Source organism: Rhagoletis pomonella, unplaced genomic scaffold (assembly GCF_013731165.1).
Source record: "Rhagoletis pomonella isolate Grant_MI unplaced genomic scaffold, Rhpom_1.0 Rhpom_scaffold_00009, whole genome shotgun sequence".
NCBI classification, from domain to species: domain Eukaryota; kingdom Metazoa; phylum Arthropoda; class Insecta; order Diptera; family Tephritidae; genus Rhagoletis; species Rhagoletis pomonella.
Genome location: NW_023458563.1, coordinates 7,098,313 through 7,111,232, shown reverse-complemented (window position 1 = coordinate 7,111,232; position 12,920 = coordinate 7,098,313). Strand labels below are relative to the sequence as shown.

Genomic DNA, 12,920 nt, shown 5'->3' with positions numbered 1-12,920 from the left:
GGCTAATAATCAATTGTAGCGCATTTCCTCTTACTATGCATAGGCCTGAATGTATGCAACCATTAGGCAAGCGAACACAGGGTGCTTCTAATAAAAATAAAAATTGTATGCTGAAATACACATGCTAAGCCCTTCGAAATTTTGTGCTGGGATATGCGTTACAGCTTCGCAAATTTTACCCCTACCGAAACCAAAGATGTATACACATCAAAAATTTAGTCATTGGGATTTTTAGCAACTATAAGCTTACACTGAGTTATAGTAAAATTTAGTAAGCTATAAAACTGCTTACACAAAATTTTTATAGAAATTCGAATTAAAAAGCTTGAATTTTTAATTGTATTGTAGTTTTTTATGTTTTGTACATTTTTTATAAAAAATTAGTAGACACTAAATAAACAAAAAAAGTAGTCAAAACTGCTAAAAAATGTTGTGGTGCTATTATTTATGAGCAGTACTATATTCGTTTTCTTATAAAATGGTAAAATGTTAATAATTTTCCTTGTCCGGATTTTGATATGCGCCTCCGTATTTGATCTCAGTTGAACTTTTATAAGAATGAGTTGTCAATTTAAACGAATATCTTTTAATTTGTTTGTTTTGTAGTGTTATAAATGTTCTTTTATAGCCAATTTCACTTCTTTGCACTTTAAAAGGGACAAACACAATCCGATTTTAATTTTGCCATATAAAAAATAAATTCAGATTTTGCCTGTCTCTATTCAAGGGGATGCAAGGGTATGTATATAAGTTATATAATTCAGACGCATAAATTAAAAAGTTTATTTTATTATTAGAAAAAGTTATTTTTGATGCACTCAAATTAAAAAGAAAATATACAATCTCTTTAATTTACAAAGTAATTTATAAATTTTATAAACTTAATTATTATTTAATTTTCAAGCAATTGAGCGTTTCAAATCAATACCTTTCACGACGATAGTACTATCGATACTATCGATGTTTTCAACTATCTTTTCGAAAACTATCGAGTGGCGGTACTATCGATTGTATCCCAGCTCTACGAAATATCCCTTTGTTTCAAGCTATTTGTGTTGTGTATGGGGTTTGACCAGCCGCTGAAGGTAATTTTAATAAAAATCAAAATTTTTTGATTTTCTGGCCGCCATGTTGAAGTTGATCAAACCGCTTGCGTTGTGTATGGAAAGTCTAAAGAATTTGCCCGCACCACTAGTATACTCTAGCCACTAGCGGCACCTTAGGCGTTTCGCTTGCGGCACCCCAAGGTGCCGCGTCACCCACTTTGGGAAGGCCTGGTCTAGGTGACATGAATATACGTGCAGCATATTTTGCCGATATGACGCTTATTTACACGGGGCTTAAATTTTAAGAAAACGTCATACATATCTTTCTTTAAAGTGGTATATCTTGGAAACCTTTTAACGAAACTTAATGAAAAAAAAGTATTTCTTCCGTCTAATTATGGGCTTTAATTGTACATTTTTTACATTAATATGCAGCGTATAAAAAACAAACAAAAAAATTAAGTAAACATATTTTTTTTTATATTTTTTTTTGATTATAGCATTTTTAAAAATTTTTATTTTTACATAAAAACATTGTCTATAATTTCAACTTTAAGTACCCAAATGGGCGTAATGGGCTACTTATGCGTATGGACTCTAGTTCTTCTAACGCTCGAGCAATATGATAAATGGACATTGAAATTTTATGAAATTGTATATTTTTGAAAGAGGAAAGGTGTGTAAAAAAAAAAACAATATGAATAAAAGATGTCAACTTTACTAAAGGTCTGAAATCATGAAAATCCCTTCAAGGAAATGACAGAATTGTACTTTGTTGCAAGTTCACATGGGAAATCTGCTCACGACGTGATTGGAGGAAATTTTATGAGACTAGCAGCTAGAGCAAGTCTTCAGCTCCTGATGTTATAACAAATTCGTACACGCGGGGTACGTAAATAAGTCACGGCCAGAATATCGGCATGTACACACTTGTAGCAACTCTTTTAAGCCTTGACCCCATCGACCACTTATGTAACATTTTTTAGTTTTAATTTTTGTATCTAAGATTGAAGTCAAAGTTATGCTATTCTTTCTTAAAGTTAACTACAATAAAGAGCTTTAATATTTATGACAAGATACATTTCGTTTTATTTATTTAGTTACGGTTAGAACATCGTCGTGTACACATGTGTCGCTACTCGCTTGAGTGCTGACCCCATGCGAGAACTAACGTAACATTTTTTGGCAGAAGTAAGTTATAATTTTTTTTTTAAGTTTGGAGTCGAAATTATGTTTTTCTTTTTTTAAGTTAACAATAATATAGACATTTAATATTTTTGTTAATACACACTTCCTTTTTTATTTTTAAAATTCTTTTTTCAACACTTTTATTGGGGTCACTGGGGACCCCATGCGACTAATTGTGTGATTTTCTTTAATTAAGGGTTAAAAATGGGGTAATTTTCAAAACAGTTGGTGGAATCGGCTTTGTTAGAGTGGACATCCCTGGTAAGTACTCTCGCATACTTGCCCTCGTATTCCGGTTACACACACAGATGCAACTCGCTCAACTTTTCTACTTTTCCCTCGGGCTTTGGCATCCCCCTTCATCTAGTCCCTGCAGCCCGCAGAGGTGCACGCTGCCAGCACAGTGCAAATGTGCTGAGTTTGCCCATCTCTATATAAAACGATCGCCCTCAATCGCTGTTGCTGTGCATAGAAAAGCACTCAGAATGGCAATATATTTAGTTCTCGCTGCTAGAAATTCATTTGCTTCTTTAACTAGATCTAAAACTTCATCATCACTTCTCGAGCTGTAGCATTTTGATAGGAGGCTGTTAGTGAATCCAGATATTGTGTTATTATACATCGTCGCCAGTCCTTGTTTTCATTGACCGATGGGGAGTTACTTCTGTTTTTTTTGTTTACCTACAAATCGTGGTGGAGAAATTTCTATTTCTAGATCGGCTGAAATCATACGAGGTTTCTTACTCCGTAGTGACTGCTTCTGCATTCCTGTGGTCGTTCTTAAGCACCTCCAAAATATTTGCAATATGCTGACCAACGGTAACTTTGAATATTTAGCAATTGTTATTAAAGTAATGATGAACATCGGCCTTGTTATAGCAGAACACAATTGATACACAGACTTTCTTGCGGAAAGCAAAAAGAACCAAATTATCCCCAGTTTTTTATAAAAAATTATATTTTTCTTTAATAACACGTTATTAACTATTTGTTTATTTAAAAGAGCATATTAAAATACTTTTCCCTTGATATATATATACGTATGTATATTTAAAGTATAATTTCAACGCGCCGTAATATTCGCGCGATATATATACAGTAAAAGTTTAGAATAAAAACTCGCGCTGTTTTTAATAGCTTTATATGTATGTAAAAAAAACATAAAACTATTTACCGAAAAGCTGGTTTATATTAGCAAAAGGCGCGTTTCTTTACTCTTCGCTTCAGTATGTTATGCAGCACTTTTTTCGTTTCATGGCTATTTGCACTTCGCGTTTATCTTTGCTTTGCTCTCCGCTCCAGCATTTGTTTAGCCTAAGAGAAAATCGAATGGATGTTTCATTGAATTCAGTTCCATTGCATTATATCAACGATGAAAAACGCAGGCCTTTGTGAAAAATCCATTACGCATACAATTTTGTATTTTTTATTTATTGACTTTTTAAAATTTTGACTTCGTTGTGAAGATAAAGAGGGTAGGAGGGGGGCAACTTCTCCCTGCGTACGCCCTTGTTAAAAGCTATTTCAATCCTTTTCATTTGAGATCAAATAAGTTTAATTTGGATAAGCGGTTTGTTTATTATCCGCATAGGACTTTTATTTCGGACTTAAAAAGTATTTGGTCAACTAGATTTTTGACAGTTCCTCTCAGCTTGACGCGCCAATTCAGGGATGGCAGTTAGGAACGAAACGTAATTGTAATGAAAGCCCGAAGGGTTTTCGGTCACATCATACCTTCCGATTACAAACAAAACCAGTATGTAAAGGACGCTAACCACAAAGCGGCCATTTTTATGGCAAAGTATTCTGGGTTGTAATCGATTCATTCCGATATCCCGCTTTCGAAGTGTTGAAGGAGTGTGTTCGATTACGTAATGTGCGTTTGAGCCGCTGGGATACGACCCGTCTGCAGATTGCCTAAATGGTATACATAACTCTATTCTGTCCTAAGTTGACTCAAGCAGTCACTACTTTTGACCACAGACCTAGTTTAACCCTTGAACAGTTTATTTACCTTTAAGTCTATCTTATCGGGATCCAGAAGATGTTTAGTTAAATACAGATGATGCATCATAGCTTGCAATCGATCACGTTCCTTTTGCAAATGAATTTCCAGTTGTGATACGACTTGCATTTGTACTCGCGCCTGTGCTGTAGACCTCTCGTCCAAATTATGCTCAGTGTTCAGATGCCTGTTGCAGGGAAAAATTATAGAACAGATTACAATGTCATGAGTTTCGAAAGTGTAATTTATTGACAAATAGTAAACGCCGTACAATGAAGCCATAGGAAATGACGCCGTATGGCTTTATTTCACTTTACATTGAGAAACAAGGCCATGCGTATGGTCTTATTTTCCACTGTGAAAGTGAAATAATACCATTATGGCCCTATTGAACCTTTGATAATTTTTATGTAATGTTTACCTAGTGCACGGCTGGTGTGTATATAATAAGTAATAGTCTAGTTAGTGTAAACTTAACTTAACTTACGTAAGAAATCGTCAATGATTACTCAACACGTCAACTTATGCCTGGGACACACATGTGGTATAGAAATTACAATATCGGAACCGATTTCAAGTGTCTTTTTTAATAAAAGATAATTAAATTTTGCGTCGACCTATCAGTGGCGATTTTTAAAAAAGCTCTGGATTTTTATTAATTTATGTGGAAAAATGAAAGAAAAAAAATTGTTACGTTTGAATGCTTCCACTTTTTTGGAAAATACTTGATATTAATTTCAAATTTCTGCAATTATTTAAAAAATTATTCGTAAATATTTTTCGATAGGACACATTTAGGGTCAAATTCACAGTGCGTAGTTAACCACTGACAAAAGTTTAACTATTGATTTTTATATACACAACGCTCAGTTAACAAAAGTTTAAACCAGCATGCACGCATAGTTAAACTCTTGTGAAATTGAAATTTTTTTGTGGAACGAATTTCAAATTTGAATAGAAAAGTATTGATATTTAGAATTTGTATATTTTCAGGCGGTATGAATTTTTATAGTTAACTATGTGACTCTGAATATAAATGCAAAGTTAAACTCTTGTTGGTGGTTAAGTTAGCAATCGTTTAACTAAGCACTGTGAAACCCACCCTTAATTAACAAATTTATTTAATTTGTTATCTTTACTAATATATATTTTGGAAGCCGTTTTTTCGTTTTCTTTTCCTGTTCGAAAAGCTCGCGAACCGCTGTACTGATATTTTTGAAATTTTGAACATGGGATCTAGACTATCCCAGGATGATAATAGATGAAAAGCAATTTCGATATATCAATGAGGCGTGGCACTTCCCATACAAACTGAAGTTTTCACAGAACATATCTCTGGAAGTATTCCTCGTAGAGTGCTGCAACTTAGTACAGATATATATAATGTCAACGCCAAACTCATGGAAAAAATGGGATTTATTGAAAAAGGGGGAGTGGCACCTCCCATACAAACTAAATTTCTCAAATTAGAACATGTATGTGTATCAATGTCCAAAATTTCGAAAATATCGGTACAGCTGTTCTCGATCTTTTTGAACAGAAAGAAAAACCAAAAAAAACGGCTTCCAAAATATATATTAGTAAAGATAACAGCTTAGATAATTTTTTTAATTAAATGTGTCCCATGGAAAAATATTTACGCATAATTTTTAAAATAATTGCAGATATTTGAAATTGATTTCAAGTAAAATTTTTTTTCTTTCATATTCAACATAAATATATAAAAATCCAGAGCTTTTTAAAGAATCGCCACAGAAAGGTCGACGCGAAATTTAATTATCTTTTATTAAAAAAAGAGAAACTTGAAATCGGTTAATATTTGGGCTCTCAAAATTGATTTGTCCACTGCAACCTTTTTTGCCCCATTGTGCGGCCCCCTTTTTAAGTACTCTCTCTATACTACTATATGTTTCATTACTCAAGCATAAGCAGTATGAAAATTTCTTTTGTTTGAGTAGAGCAGAGATCTTGACTACAATGAACACATCCAGAGATACGCAGTATGAAAAACTCGATTTTTATGGGAGGTGCCACGCTCCCTTTTCCAATAACATAATTTTTTTTTATGAGTATCCGATTAATTTCATATGGAAGGACCATGCCCCCTTTTCCAATACCATAATTTTTTTCCATGACTATGCGATTGATTTCATTTAGGGAGGAGATAGGGCGTTTTGAACAAAATTCTGAAATAGGGTGTTCTTGAAAAGTTTTCTGAGATAGAGCGTTTTTCAATCAAATTATGAAATAGGACGTTCTTGTAAAGTTTTCTGAGATAGGTCGATCTTCCACTTAGTTGTCGATAAGTATCTTTATGTACTGAAGGCTGGTGTGATGAAAAGGGCTTGCCAATAAACTCCCTGAAGGCCAGCATTGCCCATTTACCAAAAGAAGGAATGTCAACTTGACTAGACCCACATTGACAAGGACAGAAATTGAGTTATCAGAAGACGTGAAGTATATAAGGGTAACTCTGGGCAAATGGCTCAATTGCAACTCACATCTCTCGAATGTTACCTACCCTGTCAGAGACTTCATAGTCAGACACTGGTTGCTAGTAAAGGCTGTAAAACTTTTTTGAACCACCTGGGAGCCCGAATTATCGTAACTCTGCAGTGGGTTCCGTAACATGGACCCCAAATGCGCTTGCATGGTTCCGAGCCTTTCTGCGCTACATGTAAAGGATATACTACAGAACTATTTAGGAGCTGAGCTCTGCCCACTAGCGGAAGTCAAAGAGAATGAGGTAATCAAAAAGATCCATAACTTCTTCCAGGAGGAACTCCTAAAGACTCCTTGAACTTATTCGGGAAGGCCTTACAGCTCTAACTGGCTACCTGAAGTTGAGATAACATTTGAATTAGATGGGGCTTTCTGTAAAGACGAACTGCAGATTTTGTGCGCTGGTGGAGGAAACCTCGGAGCATATCGTCGTTTAAAGTTCGAAACCGCGTATCAAGATAATGCAAAACCGCGTATGTGAGGTTGCATAAATTATTTTCTAGCAGAGACCGAATGCCATTTATATCTTGTTATAAAAAATAAATCACTCACAATAACTTTTTTAACAATTTGTTGGCTTATCTCAATTGGTTAGACTTTTGTTTGATTGGTTACTTTTCTACGTTTTCAATTGACCTTTTGTTTTACTTTTTTGTTTTAAATGCAACGGCATCCAAGTAGGTAAGCTAAAAATACTGAATAAAGTGCTTCGGTAGTTTGCTTCTAGTTAGTATAGTTTATTTACTGAAGGGAATAAGATGGTCCAAAAATCAGGCGTTGAATTCCTCAGCTTTTTTGACTTGGATACGAGATAAAAAAGTTTCAGTGTGTAAAGTTTGCAAAAAAGTCTATAACGGTGATTACTTGAGTGAATAAAAAAGTAAGCGCACCTGGGCCACACTGGAGAAGTGAAACTTACGTTACATACCCTGCAAACCAAAGTTCCCGAAATCTTAAGGAAATCTTTAAGAGTATCTCATTTCTGTAACGATTTTTTTACGAATTTTCAAAGAAAATTATATGAAGTGGTTGACACGAACTCGTAAGAAATTTCTGTACGAAAAATAAAGAAAATTCTTGAAAAATTCTGAAAGATATTCTTCACATAGCAGCATTAATTTCGTTGCTTCACAGATTTTCTTCCGAAATTTCGTAAAAGAATGGAAGTGTGCGTAATTTATTTTATTTTAGAAAATTCGGCAAAAAATCGAATTAAATCTTAACGAATTCCTTAAAATTTCTTTACAATGCAGAATACTCTGAAAAAATGGTTTGCAGGGTATCTATTTGGCTCATAACCAATATACATACATATGTATGTACTAGGGATGTTGCGAAAGCGGAATTCTAGACATCCGCGGATGCGGATGCGGATGTCTAACAGCTGACATCCGCGGATGCGGATGCGAATGCGGATGTCAAGTATTTTTAAGAAACAATTAGAATCTTGCGAGATCGTTGCTTAAACAGCGCTAATATGCCAAACTAGACGTAGCAGGTTTTTCTAAAGCTTTTTAAAAAGAATTCTTCATTCTCATTCCTTTGGCTGTTTCAGAATTTGGGGAATCTGTAACTTCATCAGGATTTTTCGATTTTAGTTTTTGCAATTCATTTTTAATACTTTCTTCTGCGCCTGCTTTGAAAAATTTGTGCTTATAGCTAAATAAGTGGATACGGAAAATAAATTATTATTTTCCAGGAATGAAAATTTTGAACAAAATTCTGTTTTCAAAGTCGTAGCTGCAGGCCAAATCGGATCAGAATATTGTTACTTTTTAAAAAAACACCCCGTTTTTTTGTAAGCATTTGAATCTCAAATAGTTACGTAATTCTTATCTTATTAAAGGTCGGATCTATAGTTTTTTAATTATTTGAGCATCGTTAATACGTTGATCATTTCTGCTGGAAATCTCTATCGATGGAGCCTATTCTCTGACTTTAATAGCAAAGAAGGGACAGAAATTTTTAGCCAATGTATACCCCTATGAAAAAAATATTGCCCGACAAGTAAACACAATTGCTGTTTTTTAAATTTTTGCTAAAAATAAATTCCCCAAAGAACCCCATTTGAAATTATTAAAACGAATATATGTAACATCAAAAGCAAATCACGAAAATTTAGTTAAGAATTAAAATGCAAAATGTCTAGTAGTTTTTTTTTTTTAAGATTGGTCAAAATAAAAATTATAATAAAGAAAGAAACCAATGCAGGTATTTAAAGGACAGAAAAAAAACAAGTAAGAAAGTCTAAGTTCGGGCGGCGCACATATTAAATATATGTTTTTTCACCTTTCCGAAACCTACCGCAGATATTAAGCCGGGGGGTATCAATTTTGAGTAAATTAGCGTCCTTCAATTTCGAAATATTGAAGTTTCAAGCATTTCTGAAATTTACCGTTATATGAAAAGCGGCCGTAATTTTAATCCGATTTCAATAATTTTCAACGCTTTGCATTTATGTGGCAAGCACAATAACCACACCGAGTTTGGTACAAATTGGTAGACGGTTACCGATATACATATATGTGATCATAAGTGGGCGGTGCCCCGCCCTTTTCCAAAATTTTACCATAAACGTATTTCTTGGTAAAGAATTGTTGCAAGCATCAATTTTGAATAAATTAGCTTTAATATTTACTGATTTATCGAAGATTTTGTATTTCTCTAAATTACCGTTATATGGGATGTGGGCGTGGTTATCGCCCAATTTTAAAAATTTTCGGCGATTTTGTATGCTGTACCAAGGCCAACAACAACTGTGCCAAGTTTGGAAGAAATTGGTGCAGCGGTTCCTAAGATATACACATGTAACCATAAGTGGGCGTGGCTACGCCCATTTTCCAAAAATTTATAATATTCTTATTGTTCGTCTAAAAATTGTTGTAAATATCAATTTTTAGTGAATAATCTTCAGTAGTTACTAAAATATCGCAGTTTTCGTAATTCCGAAAATTACCGTTATATGGGATGTGGGCGTGGTTATTGTCCGATTTTAAAAAGTTTCGGCCATTTGGTATGCTGTGTGAAGGCCAGCAACTGTGCCAAGTGTGGAAGAAGTTGGTGCAGCGGTTCCTAAGATATACACATGTAACCATAAGGGGGCGTGGCTACGCCCATTTTCCAAAAATTTATAATATTCTTATTTTTCGTCAAAAAGTTATTGTAAATATCAATTTTGAGTGAATTATCTCCAGTAGTTACTAAAATATAGCAGTTTTCGTATTTCTGCAAATTACCGTTATATGGGAAGTGGGCGTGTTTACAGTCCGATTTCACCCATTTTCAATACCAACCTACCCTGGATTAAGGGAAACCTACATACCAAATTTCGTTGAGATATCTCAATTTTTGCTCGAGTTATCGTGTACACGGACAGACGGACAGACATGTCTTAATCGATTTCTTTTTTCATCCTGATCATTTATGTATACATTTGTCTATATCTATCTCGATTCGTTTTGGCTGTTACAAACAACCGTTATGTGAACAAACTTAATATACCCTTGTGCACAAGTGCGCTCGGGTATAAAAAGCTCCGCATTGATTATTGCGAATGCGAATGTCAAAATTAATGCGGAAGCTCCGCGGTTGCCAATGCGAATGCTAATATTCGCAACAACCCTGGTATGTACATCACAGCGTACGGCAGTGCGCGCGAGTGACGAAAGCAGCCACAGTAGCATGCTGAAATGACTCGCTTATATATACACGAGGTTTGGAAGTTTTTATCCAGACGTTCAATCGACATGTTTGAGGTATCATTGGAAAGGTCTTGCAGAGTGTGTCTAAAAAATATATTCAAGCTTCATAAACGATTAACCGGATTCTTAAAAATTAGGCTAAACTGTTGCGAAACAAAAAACATTTGTTTGCTTTTGCCGGTTTAAGGGGCTATGTGGGTACACCCAACATATTTGGTGTTATTCTATAGGCCAATACCTTTGTCGGCCGCTGTGGTGTAGTGGTAAGCAGTGCGCGCTTCCACTCTGCAACGCCTGGGTTCAAACCCTGGTCAAAGCAACATCGCAAAAAATATAGAAAAAAGGTTTTTTCTTAAAAGCGGTCGTCCGTCGGCAGGCAATGGCAAACCTCCGAGTGTATTTCTGCCATGAAAAACAGTTTCTCATAAAAACACAATCGCCGTTCGGAGTCGGCGTAAAACTGTAGGTCCCTCCGCTTTTTGTGACAACATCAAGGCGCACGCCGCAAATCAGAGGAGAAGCTCGGCCTAACACTAACATATGTGTAAGCGCCAATCTATTATTATTATTATTATTATTAATACCTTTCAAACGATGCCTTATATATTGAGTTCCGGCTTTTAGTTCGTGTCTCCACTACGAGATTTTTTGCTATGTGTGTAGCGTCTGTAGTTGCCTTCATTTAATTTCTTCAAACTTTTAGGAATTAAAGTATCAAAAAAACTAGGAAGGTTTTGTTCCAGGATGCGTGGCTGGTTCAGATTCGAAAAAAGGTAATTTTTTAAACTACCAATGAGGTCGAACTACCCATTCCATACCATTGAAGTGAATATCAGTAGAAGGGTCTTAAAACAAGCTATCTAACGCTGTCTTTTACGTTTATAAAATATAAATATGTCATAACGTTATTGCCTGCAAACTAAAAATCGGGCAACTGAAAAAAGAGATTTCGGGCATTTTCTCAAAGACTGGTCAGTCGATTTTTTCTAAGTTTCCACAAGTCTAGCCCAAAATCTTAGCTTTCATCTGGTATATAGCTTTTATCTGGTAAAACTCCTGTTGTGGAGATAATACGATTCAAATTGAAAAAATGTCGCTCCAAAAAGGGTGAAATGATTAAAAATTAACATATTCGAATAAATTGGTTACTTTAAGATATAAAAATAACATACCCAGTTTCCCGAAAAGAAGTGTCCATTCCCCGATTGCCTCTTAAGCCGAAATTCTCTGCAAATCGTGTAATTTCCCGCGAGTTGACAAGTTAAAGGATGCGGCTATGCTAATCACTTCGTACATCGCTTGGAAACCACAATTTTGTGTATTTTAGAGTTTTTTTTCCAGTCATACTTTTCACCATTTTAATTGTAGGTATGTACACAGTGTGCTACATGGGTTTATCACCCGAAATTCACTTACTTGGGAAGACGCATATAATATTACCTACTTCTTTTTCTTCTTCTTTTTTGGCGCTGTAACCGCCTAAGCGATTTTGGCCGAGTTCAGCAAAGCACGCCAGTCGTTCTCGTCTGTGCCAACTGACGCCAATTGGAAACGCCAAGTGAAGCCAAGTCCTTCTCCAGCTGATCTTTCCATCGCAGTGGGGGTCTCCCTCTTCCTCTGCTACCACCAGCGGGTTCCGAGTTGAATACTTTCAGAGCTGGAGCGTCGGTGTCCATTCGAACGACATGACCAAGCCAGCCGAGCCGCTGTAGTTTAATTCGCTGCACTATGTCCATATCCTTGTAAAGCTCATACAGCTCATCATTCCATCGTCTGCGGTACTCGCCGTCGCCAACGCGTAAAGGCCCGTAAATCTTCCGCAAAATCTTTCTCTCAAACACTTCAAGAGCCGCCTCATCGGATGTTGTCATTGTCCATGCTTCTGCGCCATATAGCAGCACTGGCATGATGAGTGACTTATAGAGCGTGGTTTTCGTACGTCGAGAGAGGACTTCACTCCTGAATTGCCTACTCAGTCCAAAGCAGCACTTGTTGGCAAGAGTGATTCTGCGTTGGATTTCAATGCTTCATTATTATCGGTGTTAATGCTGGTTCCCAAGTAAACGAAATTCTCTAATTTCTCGAAATTGTAACTGTCAACAGTGACGTGGGTGCCAAGGCACGAATGTGCTGACTGTTTGTTTGATGTCCTCGTTTACCACCAGACCCTTTCGCTTTGCTTCCCTATCCAACTTGGAAAAGGCAGAACAGACTTCGCGGTTTTTGTTACCGATGATGTCATCGGCATAAGCCAGCAATTGCACGCTGTTTAGGCCACTAGCCTAAACCAAACTTTGAAAGGGTGAACCACCCTAATGTTGACGTGCATACACACCGATATGTACATACGTACGCATAGGCGTAGCCAGGTATGGGCAGGGGGGTACTCGAGCCCCCCCCCCCCTAACTTTCAAATTTTCCTTATATATATATAAAATGGTACCCTGAAATACCAGCTTAATAGGGTCGAGCCCCCCC

The 12,920-nt window shown here is 36.1% G+C and overlaps 1 protein-coding gene across 2 annotated transcripts in view; it reads right to left on the bottom strand.

The window, feature by feature from the left end:
• The window catches only part of LOC118745560 (flocculation protein FLO11-like), a 537,740-nt gene that overhangs the window by 250,350 nt on the left and 274,470 nt on the right, over window positions 1–12,920 (bottom strand). The window contains exons 4-5 of one of the 2 annotated variants that reach the window (XM_036479036.1): window positions 4,249–4,426; window positions 3,411–3,548 (exon numbers count right to left, since the gene is read on the bottom strand). In XM_036479036.1, the coding sequence (XP_036334929.1) occupies window positions 3,510–3,548; window positions 4,249–4,426 (217 nt within the window). In that variant the 3' untranslated portion in view covers window positions 3,411–3,509. Of the gene's footprint in view, window positions 1–3,410; window positions 3,549–4,248; window positions 4,427–12,920 lie in introns of those variants that run through there. The other variant, XM_036479035.1, reaches the window with a different exon arrangement.